This window comes from Myotis nattereri, assembly GCF_964212035.1.
Source record: "Myotis nattereri genome assembly, chromosome: 14".
Taxonomy (NCBI): domain Eukaryota; kingdom Metazoa; phylum Chordata; class Mammalia; order Chiroptera; family Vespertilionidae; genus Myotis; species Myotis nattereri.
This window is the reverse complement of record NC_138089.1, coordinates 5,868,339-5,881,523: the sequence shown is the minus strand read 5'-3', so window position 1 is coordinate 5,881,523 and position 13,185 is coordinate 5,868,339. Positions and strand designations below refer to the sequence as shown.

The following is a 13,185-nucleotide window of genomic DNA, read 5'->3' as shown; positions in this document are numbered from 1 at the left end:
GCTGGGTAACTTCCCATTCATCCTCTTCCCATTCATCCTTAGGTTTCTTTGTGGTTCTGCCTGTACAACCTTATAATTTATTCCAACACCACTGGATTATTCCAGCTCTTGGTGTTAATTTTGTTTCTAATTAAACTATTTCTCACACGGATCTTGAACACCAGACATCTTGTTCTTGTCAAAAATATGACTCAGAAGGAAAAAGTTAAGTTGAATATAGGGGCTCATATGTACCAGAATGTTTCCATCAGTATTTCAGATATAAAAAAAAACAGACACAGTCACAGAAGCCTGTCCACTTCTCAGGTCTGTAATAATAATTTCAGTGGAGTTTTAGCCTTTTGGATGTCTAACCTAACCCCACCCCATGACTACCATGGCCCCTCCTGAAACCAAAGACTGCATCACTTACACCAAGCGTGTCACACTCGTGGCCTGTGGGCTGCATGTGGCCCACAATGAATATTTTTGCGGCCCAGCCAGTATAACGGCATGTAAGAAATGTTTCAACAGACATTTCATAACTTAAATGTTACAATATCCTGTTATACATATTTACTAATAATGAACTACAACGTTCACTAATGACTGGTAAGTATAATGTGTTGCATTCATTTCCCTCACCTGCCTTACGCGCAGGCGCACCATTCCTCTCCACTAACACTAGCAGCGGATACTTTTACTGCCGATGGCCATGGCATTAGTCTGGGGCTGACTTGTTTGGTGGGCGCAACAGGAAATATTTCGCTTTCGGAGAACAAGAGAAATAGGTTTATTTGCGTGACGCTTATTAATTTGTGCAGTTACTCAGTGTCTGGTAAGTTAATGTTCAAGAAAAAATATTAATTTTTATTAAAATGTTCTATTCTTTTATGTTAACGATGACTCATTTATTTCAGCCCATTGTATTCAGCATGTCTCTATCAAAATAAACCTACGTTTCTATGAAAACTGAAGCTTTTGTGTTTTTTGTGGCCACATACGCTTACACCTTGTTATTTGGCCCGTGTTAGTCTTTGAGTGTGACGTGCTTGATTCACACAACATTGTGGGCTTTTCTTTGTCTTCTGCCATAATGTACCTCACACTCAACATTCATAGCCAAGACGCAAAATGCACACACAGGAAGGATACTTCAAAGATATACCTAAAAGTATGAAAAAAAATAGAAAAAAGAATGAAAGAGGAATCAACCTTGCCATTAGATTGATTTCCTTGAAGATCATAAAAGGGCTGAAGTTTAAAGGTCACAAAAGAGTGTCTATTGGTTGAGGAAAGTTTTACAGGTTTATACGACCTGTATAAACATCATCAGCTACAGTTACTATAGGGTCTGTGTTTACCAAACAAGAATAGATACAGTGCCCAGCCGGTGTGGCTCAGTGGTTGAGCGTCGACCTATGAACCAGGAGGTCATGGTTTGATTCCCGGTCAGGGCACATGCCTGGATTGTGGGCTCGATCCCTAGTAGGGGGCATGCAGGAGCCAGCCCATCAATGATTCTCTCTCATCATTGATGTTTCTATCTCTCTCTCCCTCTCCTTTCCTCTCTAAAATCAATAAAAAAATATTTTTTAAAAAAGAATAGAAGTAGTGACACAAAAGCATAACAACATTTGAGCGTATAAAATGGAGAAGGCTGTGCCTTCTGGTAAATGTTCCAAAGTGCCTTTAAAAATGCCCCTTTTTCATCTTATTTATGGGGCAATCTCTGTTTTTTTGATTCTCCCAGTTCAGTTCTAACAACTCCATGGAATGTTTCACTCTCAGATCTGAGACTAGTAATGATTCCCTCTTCCCTTTCACTTTTCTCATTTTAAGACTTAAAAACAAAAACTAGCCAGCCCAACAATCCAAACTGTATATTGAAAATCATCTTCACAACTGAAAATGCAAAAACAGAGAACAAAAGGCAGAGTCTAGTACAGGTACACTGTCCTAAAACTGGGGTAACCCACGAACAACACCCAGAAAAGGTATGTGTGTGTGCGCGCACACGGCTTGCTATAAACCAGGTATGTGTCACGCACCAGAACTATACCTGCCAACTGAACCATTTGCTTCTAAAAGCGAAGCAGGGAAAGGAAAGGCTCTCCTGGGTTCTCTCGCTGAGCCCGTGTGGGTGTGCACATCGTAACCTTAAGACGCGCTCTCCCACAGAGGCTGCTGGGATGGAGGCCTCCTCTCCCACCACATTGACCACAGTGCCGGCCAGGCTCCGCAGAGCCTTCCTGTGAATGGGACAGACCGCCAGATGGATAAAGACACCAACAGGTCGTACGGCTCCCGGCGACACGTGCCCAGGGGACTGTCCTACTGAACACCACCTGGGCTTTGCAACTGTGCTGTGACTGCAGAGCACGGGGGCCTGAGTTCACACAGAAAGGAAAATCGCAGCTAAGAGAATTCTCTGGCTGGCGTATCTTTGCTCAGTCCCCGGAACAGTTCCCCAAAGGAATGGTTATCTCCTTCATTCACACAGGAGAGTGACAAGCGGGGACACACTGACAACCTCCCTGTGTGAGCCTCCACTGTTGTTTTAATGAGGAGGATATACTTTAGTAGAGGCCCAGTGCATGAATTCGTGCACTGGTGGGTCTGGCCAGCCCACTCAGGTGAGGGCCAATGGGGCCAGGCTGGCGGGGGAGAGGGAATGCGGGGGGGGGGGGGGGGGGGCACAGCAGTTGGCTGGCCAGCCTCGCCGGGGGGAGGGGCTGTGGGAGGTTGTGGGGAGCCAGTCGGGGCCCTGATGGGGTGGTTGGCCGCTGCAGTGCACGTCATAGTGATTGGTCGTTCTGGCGTTCCCATCACCTGGCTTTTATACATATGGATAATATACTTAGGCCGTGACTGATTGCAAAGGGGGTAGGCACAGGACCTAGGACGCTGTGCAGAGGCAGCACACGCATTGGCATCACCTCGGGAGTTGGCCAGCGGGCTACACAGGAACACGGTGCAAGAAAGCATCCTTCCAAGTCTTGAAAAAGAACACGACTCCCAATTCAGACTCCTGCAGAGGTAACCCCTCGCCCGACCCATGCTTGGCTAAGAACACGGGACTCCTATTTGCCATTGAATAGAGTAAGGCCAGGACTTTTCCAAGCCACATGGCTTCTGTAGACTCGTGGCTTCCCTTTCCACTTTGGATGAATCCAGTATCTGGCAAAGGAAATTTTCTACTCATTCAATCCAAGTGGCAAAATGTGCATTTCAACAAAACTCTTAACCCAGCCCTAGCTGGTTTGGCTCAGTGGATTGAACGTCGGCCTATGAACTGAAGGGTCCCAGGTTCGAGTCTGGTCAAGGGCATATGCCCAAGTTGCAGGCTCGATTCCCAGTAGCGGGCATGTAGAAGGCAGCCAATCAATGATTCTCTCTCATCACTGATGTTTCTATTTCTCTCTCCCTTTCCTCTCTGAAATCAATAAAAATTTTAAAAAACAACAACAACAAAAAACCCTTAACCCAGTACAAGCAACAATGCCCGAGTTTGTGCAGGCCGGAGCTCGGGCTCCCCTGCCACGCTGGCCTCCGGGAAAGCGAGGGGAGACTGAGGAGGAGGGTGAGCCCTTCCACGCAGTGCACACACCTGCCGAACGGCGGGGACCAACGAAGGCTCTGGCGGGAAACCCATCATCCCAGACTGTCTTCCCGGCGCAGTGAGAGGAATGGGGTTCACATATGGTGTGGGGACAGCTGGCCCGCTAGACATGACAGAGCCCACGGTCGAGATTCCTTTAAGAGAAACAAGATGAACTGACTCTCCAGAGCAATGATGCCATTTATTGGAAATTACTTATTACTTAAACGCAAGAAAGAAAAAAAGCTGTAGCGTCTAGTGACACTATGTTATGGCAAAAAGGACACCACAGCTCTCAGAGAATAATAACCGGCTCGTTTTCTTTGAATCACCGCACCAGGCAAACCCTCAAGGAAATCCGTGCACTGGTCCGTGGGGCGAGGCACCACTGCAGTCCTCGCTGGGCCCCTGGCACGGGGGTGGCGTCCAGTGGGCGCGGCCCCAGAGCCTTCCCTCCTGCCGAGACCCAGGAGCAAGGGCTGGAAGCGCATCTCAGCTCGTCTAAGCCTTGCAGTCACCACATACCCCACCGCGCCCTGCGTGCAAACTGCTCATGAGCTCCCGGATGCTCCTTCTGACATAAGCAAGAACATTTTCAAAAATATATGGTATTGATTTCAGAGGGAGAGAGAGAGAACATCAATGAGAGGGAATCATGGCTCAGCTGCCTCCTGCACACCCCCTGCTGGGGACGGAGCTGGAAACCCTGGGCAAGCAGGAACGCTTCTGCCCTAAACAGGCTATTTCCCAAGCAAACAGACGCGGGTGGTGCTTCAAAGTGTTGCTCTGGAGCAGAAAGAGGCGCCTGCATTTTAGGCCCCCACCACTGGCCACCCGCCCTTCCCTTTCTGGTCCCTAGGACAGCTGGCAGGACGCGCCCAGCCTGCCCCCTGCGCACTCCGGGCAGAAAGACGAGACAGACACGCAGCAGAGGACCTCGGGGGCTTCTCCAAACGCCTCATGGCTGAGCAGACGACCACCTGATGCTTATGGCCTGGTCCCGATCCCTGAGCTCTAAGGGCTGAAGACTGTAACCCAACAGTCTGGGTGGAGCAGCCCCGGGAACCACCAGTCTATGGCTGTCATTGCAAGGACCTGAGGGACAGGGAGACCTCGGTGCCAGTCCAGCTAGTTGTGTGGCTTCTGGGCCCCACAATCCCATTTGTACAAACAGGACAGTAAGTAGCCCATAGGGTTATTGTGAGGCTTAAATGGGAAAAAGAGCATCAAGGCAGATGTCAAGGCATATATATATATATAATTGATTTCAGAGAGGAAGGGAGAGGAGAGAAACATCAATGATGGGAGGGAATCATTGATTGGCTGCCTCTTGCACTCCCCACAATGGGGATTAAGCCCACAACCTGGGTATGTGCCCTTGACAGGAACCGAACCCGACACCCTTCAGTCCATAGGCCGACGCTCTATCCACTGAGCCACACCAGCCAGGGCAAGGCCTTTATTTATAGGGCCCCACAGAGCAGTAGCTCAGTAAACGGTGGCTGCCTCCACCGCCCTGCATGCCGACTCCTCTCCCTCCAGCAACACTCCCTCTGCTCTGCTGGTTCACACAAGAATGGGAAGGACTAGATTTTCAAAAATTTCCCAAAAACTCCTACTTCCCAACATTGCCCAAACCAGGGGACCTGATGACCACGCCCCGCCCTAGGCGGAGAGCAGTGCCAACCTGACTGTGCAGCGCTGGGCGGGCCTGGCCCTCTGCGTGGCTAACAGGCTGCCAGGTGATGCCAAACTTGCTGCAGCTGCTGACACTGAGCAGCAAGAATCTCAGGCAGGTATGACAAACACATCTTCTACACCTCATCTCAGACCATGAAACCCAAATCTTCCTGGAGGAATATCCACCCAACGCCTGTAAGAAGACCATCAGGAAATCTGAGAAACATGGTCTTGTTAGTTAAGGTCAGAAGTTGGCAAATTTTTTTTCAGTAAATGGCCAGAAAGTAAAATATGTTCGTTTTTGTGAGTCACTTAGTTTCTGCTACAACTGCTCAAGGCAGCCACTCCAGTGTGAAAGCAGCCACAGATGATGCATAAATAAATGAGCATCACTGTGTTCCAATAAAACTTTATTTACAAAATGAGCTGTGGGCCAGGCTTGGCTGGTAGGCCATAATTTGCTGACCTCTGTTATAGATCAATTGCCTCAATACATATTCGCAGGAAGCAGCAACAATTTTGAAGACGATTTGGGACAATTTGACTGCAGGTTCTCCAAAATGCTCTAAGGCAGCAGTTCTCAACCTGTGGGTGGCGAACAATGAAAATACGTCCTGCATATCAGGTATTTACATTACGATTCGTAACAGTAGCAAAATAACAGTTATGAAGTAGCAACTAAAATAATTTTATGGTTGGGGGTCACCACAACCTGAGGAACTGTATTAAAGGGTCGCGGCATTAGGAAGGTTGAGAACCGCTGCTCTAAGGGGAAAGGACGATTGGTGGTAGCCAGTGTGTGCTCAAGTACATACTTCAAATCAGAAGAAATATAAGACCAAACGTCTGATTTTCAAAACCGAAACCAAGAAGAGGTGCAACGAGCAAGCACTGCTCCGAGTGATGAGAGGCCAGGGCTTACTGACTAATTTTCTGGCTCCAAAGGCCCCAACTAGGAATGTATACAGCAGTGAAAGGCTTGTGAAACTACAACAATTCTGAAACCAAGCTTCTAGAATTTTAGAAAATACACCAAAAGCACCAATATTTACTCATCAACATAGAACTTAGTTTAAAAAATTAGAAAGAAAGCCCCAGGCTGTCCACCTTCGGAGTCCCCTGCCTTTGGAAAATAGGGAGGCCCAGTAGACACAAATGTTATTGTTACACAGTCAGATACATGGCAACATGGCAAGAGGCCACCAGCCAGAACAGACACTGTATCACGTGGAACTGTCTGAGGGCGCAGGAGCCAAGCCTCGGCTTCAGGGCTGTGTGAAAAGCGCTGCCAGCTGCGCAGCGCAGAAAGCACAGCCCGTGCGACACACGCACGGCGCCAGCAGAGGAGACGACGAAGGAAGAGGCGTGGTGAGCGGACGGCAGCAGGAGGCCCCGGGAGAGGGGCCCGATGTGGTCCCCTGACTCTGAGAACAGTCTGCAACCAAAGCAGACGCCGGGCAACTGCGATCCTTGCGAAGGCTAAGGAAGCCTGGTACCCGATGCTTCGGGAAGGCTTGGAACAAACACCTAGCAGAGCTATGACTGAGACACGCACATTATGGAACAGCCGCTGACGGTGGGTAAACCGAAAGCAAAAATCTGGGAAGGATCACAACGAAAGGAGTATCTCCAGGGTGGCCCACAGAGGACAGCGGGAATGGAGCAGAGACCCAGGATGTCCCACCAAGGAAACGTGAGACGCACAAGGCGGACAGGAAAGCGGGGACACTTTTGAGAGAGAAAGGCTTTCTGTGCATCTGCCTGTGTGCACGTCTTGCACGGGGGTCATTTTTGTTTTTTATGTGCTGCTTCAGACCGTAAGTACTTTCTTTGTAGGCCTTCGCCAAAGGCCTAGAACAGATCTGTATCCAAGTTAAGAGGAAACTGCTATTTTCCTTAAAATGTGTTGATGTACACACAGAAGCTTAACTGGATTAATTTTAAATTAAATTTAAGTTTTCTTTTAGGAATACTGAATTTAGTTCATCACAGGTAGTCATGTGATGTGATGCGTAAGGACAGGAACACACTCCGAGAAACGGGTCGTTAGGGGATGCTGTTGTCACGTGAACATCACGGAGTGCACCCACACAGGCCCGGCCGGCCTGGCCCGCCGCACGCCCAGCCACACGGACAGCCTACTGCTCCTGGGCGGCAAGCCTGTGCAGCACGTGACTACACAACCACACGAGATGGGTTCCAGCACAAGAGAAGACGGTGCAATCCAGACACGTGTGAATGCGAGCTGGACGGGGCCGCTGCCTGAGTAGCACACACACTGTTTCACACGATGAAGACGACAGCACGGTGAGTGCAGAACCCGTGACAGTTGTGTGTCAGCAAGTGCCGCGTGCAGGGCAGGGCTGTGCGGGCTGCACTCTCACAGGACCGGCAGTCAGCGGGTGTGTTCACACCAGCAGCACCACCACACGAGTCACGCACTGCGCGCTGACACTAAGATAGCGCTTGGTGACAGGAACTCTTCAGCTCCATTATAATTGTATGGGGCCGCCGTCCAACATGCAGCCCAGCGTTGAGTGCATGACTGTATTCACTTCTAAGCTGAACGGAAACTTCAAGTGCTGATTTATAAACTAGAAGAGAGACTTGAATTTGGAACCTGGATATGCCACTAATCAGTTCTGTGACCCTACACCAGTTATTTAATCTCTATGACTCAATTTCCTCATCTGTGAAATGGGTATGATAATCCCTTCAGCTTCCCAGCGGTCACATGGGTACAGTGAGTCATCACTCAGCCCACGCCTGTGCAGAGAAAGATGGATGCAGTGGGAGCTCCCTTCCCTTCCCCAGCGCACCATAACATAATGTGATATTTAGAATTTTAACTCAGGCAATTACTTAAGTAGTAATTGCTATTTGTATTTACATAACTGCTTTGATCCAAGAAGCTCCAAGGGCTTTACTAAATTTAGCATTTTCATAAATGTTTCATTTGCATGCTGTGGATTTTATTTACCCACATCAAAACTTGGAATTTCCTAAAGCAAGATAGTCAGACGAGTAAAGAAAACAAGGTAATACTGTCATGTTACAGGGACCCCAGGTCTGAGTTCTGTCGTCTACCTCTGGTCCTGTGGAATGACATGGCAGTCGGAGTGAGGAAGGTGCCTTCTCCTCTGTCAGCCCCTTCAGCTTCTGCCCACCCCCACTTCTTGGGCACTGGGGACGGATTAAATTGTGGGGAGAAAGTCCCGAATTCGGAAAGTGCTGCTGACTGTCCATGAGGCACCGGCAGGATGTGAGGAAGCCTGGACCTGGGGGTTGGCACTGCCCCCAAAGGAGGGCCACTCATGCCGTCGCAGGGAGAGGGGGTGCCCGCACAGCAGGGAAGTGGGCTTCAGCCATCGTTACCAAAGCACATCTCCTCCCTGCTCCACTCCAGGGTTTACCCTGAATGATTTAATTACACTTTTCCTGTGGAAGACAAATTAAAGAGGAGAGTGGGAGTGTCCTGCCAAGTGCGGTATTTATCTCCGTAACAGCCTGTAGCTCACCGGGGCCCAGAGCTGCTGTGCTGCGAGCAGGAGGCCAGGGTGCACGGCCAGGGCTGGAGAAGGGGCTGCACCCGACTACGTCCAAAACAAACACCCCACGACAACGCCTTTTCCACACCTTCCCAAAGAGCACCCAACTCCTGCCTGTTCAGATCCTGTCAGGAACGCGGGCAGCGCGAGCCCAGGGCAGGGCATTCACGGGTGCCAGGACGGAGGACGAGACCCTTCTCCCAGGGACCCCTGACCAGCAGCAGCTCTGGGTGGCAGCGAGAACCTGTTGTTATGGTGACCGCTTTCTGTTTCCACTACTTAAACAGGACAGCACACACAGGACTTAGAAATTAACCTCAACCGGGTAAGACCCTATCGCATTCTTTAAGTACCTATATATACATGATAGTTGCATTTTTGATGATCAGTTCTGCAAGGTTATAACTCTGAATTATCTTCAACCTCAGGGGCTCATTTGTCTTATTTGCTACATTCAGTTAAAATGTGCTAATTATAATTTTCTTTTCATCCAGCCACATCTAGGAATCTACAGAAATCTAAATCGAGAGGAGCAGTGGCCGGTAATGTCACAGCTGCTTCATCCCTGCACGCGCACCTCCAGCACTCAGCCTGCTTTTACCCCCGATGAAGGCTCGGTGAGGCCCGGATCTTTTCTGATCCATAGTCTCATTCTGACAGGTAGGATACCGAGGATTATGCTCAAGTTTTGTGCAGACAAACAAGGACCATAAAAAAAGTCAAACTTATTCTGGAGTTGGACTGTCTGTAGGATCCACTTCCTTCCAAACGCGCTCTAAGACGTGGAAAGGTTCTCCTCCCCTCGCCTCCCGGCTCGCCTGAGTGTGGACGCACTGCATCCGAGCAAGAGTATGTGTCACAGGGAATCCTCGCAAACACCCCCAGGGCCTCGGTGGGCATTTCTGGCGCAGGGCCCCTGCTCTGTGGTAAAGGGGCCGTGCTGGTGCCTGGCCACGACGGGGCAGCCACCCCAGGACACCAACACAGGTGCAGCAAGGGGGCGCCTAGAGCCTCCTCCCCAAAGCCACTGAAGGGGTAGTGTTTTTAAAAGAACAAAGACATTCTAAAGGACTACACAGCAAGACCCAAGACTGGCTCCAGACACTCCAACCTTTCCTAACTGGGAGCAGCAGAAGCCTCCGGTGGGCAGGGGCTCCAAGCTGTTTCTGCCGGCACCACCCCATTCTTCACACCTCCTAACCCAGTCAGCCTAAAGCACCTTCGGTCCCCTCTGCCTTCCGCAGAGACTCCAGAGGATCTTAAAATGCGAGTCGAAAGGTCTGGTTCAAGCATACACAAATCTCATTTGGGGAAGGCCTCATGGGTGTTACACTGAATATGACACACACATACATACACACACACACACACGTATTTAGATAATGTTGTCTGTGATTACTAAACTCTAAATGGATAAAACGCTGCTGGTATAAAGATACAAATCTAATTAAGACAGTGGGCATTCCTTGATATTTCAAGAAATATATAAAATTATATTTGTAATTGCTTAAGTGAAAACATAATTTTAAAACTTTCACTGAGTCACTTCTATTAAAAACAAAATACAAAATTTGTTTTTTTCTCACGGTAACGACACTATCACATTTTAGTTCTAAGGTTTCCCCTGTCTGTGGAAGCTTTGCCTTATGTAATATATAGGAAATGGCTTAAAAACAGTAAACTAAGAAAACCTTCTAATTTAAGTGCATTATCTGCATTGACACATTCTACTTCTGAAAAGCAGCCACCGTGGCATCAGTGCTTCTGGGCGCTAAAACACAGTCGTGGCTGCACCGCTTCCTCCCTCAGCTGTGCTCACATGGTGGGTCTCCCACAACCTCAGCTTCTACAGCCCAAAGCGGCTCGGGGCAAGTCAAAGCTCCCACCCGGAACGATGATGACCGGACCCTGGCAGTGCACTCCCGGCCACCAGAAGGTGAGCTGCGGGCCCCTGTGGGCGCAGACGTGGCCTCCGCCCTCCAGCCTCGCACCTTCATGGGTTTACTTTTTTTTTTTTTTAATATATTTTATTGATTTTTTTACAGAGAGGAAGGGAGAGAGATAGAGAGTTAGAAACATCGATGAGAGAGAAACATCGATTAGCTGCCTCCTGCACATCTCCCACTGGGGATGTGCCCGCAGCACAGGTACATGCCCTTGACCGGAATCGAACCTGGGAACCTTCAGTCCGCAGGCGGACGCTCTATCCACTGAGCCAAACGGGTTTTGGCAGGTTTACTTTTAAGAAGGTCATGTGCTGCGGGAACACCAGAATGAAAAGACGGGCTCCCTGCTTGCGAGGAGGGCAGTGCAGAGCAGCATGAGTTCCACATTTCTCAAACCGCAATTCAGCACTGCCACAGCGGGCACTGCTACTCCCTTGGAAGGGGTTTGGAGCCAAGACAACCAGCTTGCACGGGCAAACACCTGGCAGAGAGAGGAAGCCTGGAAGCCCTAAATCCAACCCATCCCAGGAGAATGCAAGGCCGCTGGCTGGGCTGCAGTGTAGGCTAGAGCCACAGCAGTGCTAACTCCATGTTGAAAAGGTGGAAACTCTTAGGTGCTTCACATCCAAACAATATTGAATACATTCTTAAGTGATTATATGCACATGCAAGTCCCATAGAGCCAACTAGGGGTTGTGAAGACAGGGTGAGGCACACCCCCACCCTCGTTACAGACATTTTTGGACACATCTCAGTGGCTCGTTCCTACCTTTCCCTCTTGGGGGTGTGGACTGAGAGCTGTCCATTGGTAGAGGCATGTGGGTTCATGATGAGGGAGGTCTTGGCAGGGGCAGAGGAGACGCAGGTGGCCGTGGTCAGATCCACGCTGCTGTGGCTGCTGCCCGTGGTCTCCTCGGCAGGGTGCGCACTCGTCACCTCTTTCCAGAGCTGCTGCAGTTCTGCTGGAATCATGCCTGAAACAAACAAATTGGATAATTAAATCAATTAACAGCCAATTCCGTCCTCTTCAAACAGTAATTAAATCAAAGAGTCAGTAAACAAAGCCTAGTGTCAGGGGGCTCTGGCGCTGCAGTGTCTTTCCCTCCCAACGAAAGCCAGCGATGCAGCGACAACCCTCTCCTCCCTCGAGTGCAGGGGAAGCGTCCTGTGTTCACCAAGCAGTTCACCAAGGTGAACTTCCCCTTGGTGGCTTCCAGATTTTTTGGGGGGAAAAGTGGATAGATGTTATATAATTTTAGACACAAAGAAGGACTCAAAATAAATGTGTTCAACAATACTATTATGACAACATGAACCAAAAAATGAATAATTTTTGTGCTTAAGTCTTAAATTATGACAAATAGCTTTGTTATTAAATATAGTTTTTATTAATCACTTTTAGACATAAATTATGAATTCATATCATCTTCCTGAAATGCTTTTCAACTTTTAACAGTCAAATTGATTATACTATGATTATTTCATTAACACACCTATCTTCCTCATTAATTTTGGTTTCTAGTACCACATGCTTAATTGATGGATGTGTCTACTGAAAAACTGTATAACTTTTTATACAAGTAACACTATTATTACTGTCATTTCTTAGATCAGCGCTAATGAACCATTGCAGGATACAATGAAAGTGTAAAGTTGGAGCAATAAAGTTCTCTTGTTTTCTAAAGGGGTCAAAGTGGACACAGGTCTTAAGGAGTAAGTGTCAACCCATATTTTACATCCCCAAGAAGACATACGATGAGTATGCTCATCTCACTCCTGTGGCCTCATAGCCTTAATTCTGCTGGCGCGCCTCTTGACAGCCCGGGATTTCCAAATCCGACCCCCATGTCATGCTAGTGCACAGGAGAGAGCCACGCTAAATGACAACCAGCAAGCTCAGCTCGCTCTGAAAGGACACCTACGAGAAGTCATGAGCCCTGGACCTCACTAGGCAACCCCGCTACAGCTGGGCTGCGGTTCCTGGTTTCAGTCAACTGACGTACTACCCTACCTAGAGAGCTGGTCATTTTCTGCCTATACAGCAGCCAGCGAAACAGGCGTGTTTCTTACCAAGCCTAAGGTGCGGAATGAAAAAGGAAGGCTGTGTGCATTATATTCATTTGAAACACATAATAAAAAATGCCAAGGTCTAAATTTAATTTATTTTTGTCATTTAGAATACAATGGGTAGATAATCATCTCAACGCGATCAGCCAAACATCTTTACTTTGCTAAACTGTTAAAGATTTTAATTATGCCGGCATTGGAGAGCACCGTCTAATGAGGCGCAGGGCTCCGGAGGACCCGAGTGGCTAAGAACTGTGAAATGAGTCTGATAGGATTTTTTTATGTTCACCGTGGATCGTTTGCATATCAAAGAGGAGTGAATTATTGCACAGCAGACCAATAACCTCCGCCTTTCTGAGAGGAG

At 48.6% G+C, this 13,185-nt stretch overlaps 1 protein-coding gene across 3 annotated transcripts in view; it reads right to left on the bottom strand.

Moving 5' to 3' along the window:
• The window catches only part of FOXP1 (forkhead box P1), a 554,371-nt gene that overhangs the window by 64,311 nt on the left and 476,875 nt on the right, over positions 1-13,185 (bottom strand). For all 3 annotated transcript variants that reach the window (XM_081106428.1, XM_081106427.1, XM_081106429.1), the window contains one exon: positions 11,524-11,728. In XM_081106428.1, the coding sequence (XP_080962554.1) occupies positions 11,524-11,728 (205 nt within the window). The remainder of the gene's footprint in view (positions 1-11,523; positions 11,729-13,185) is intronic.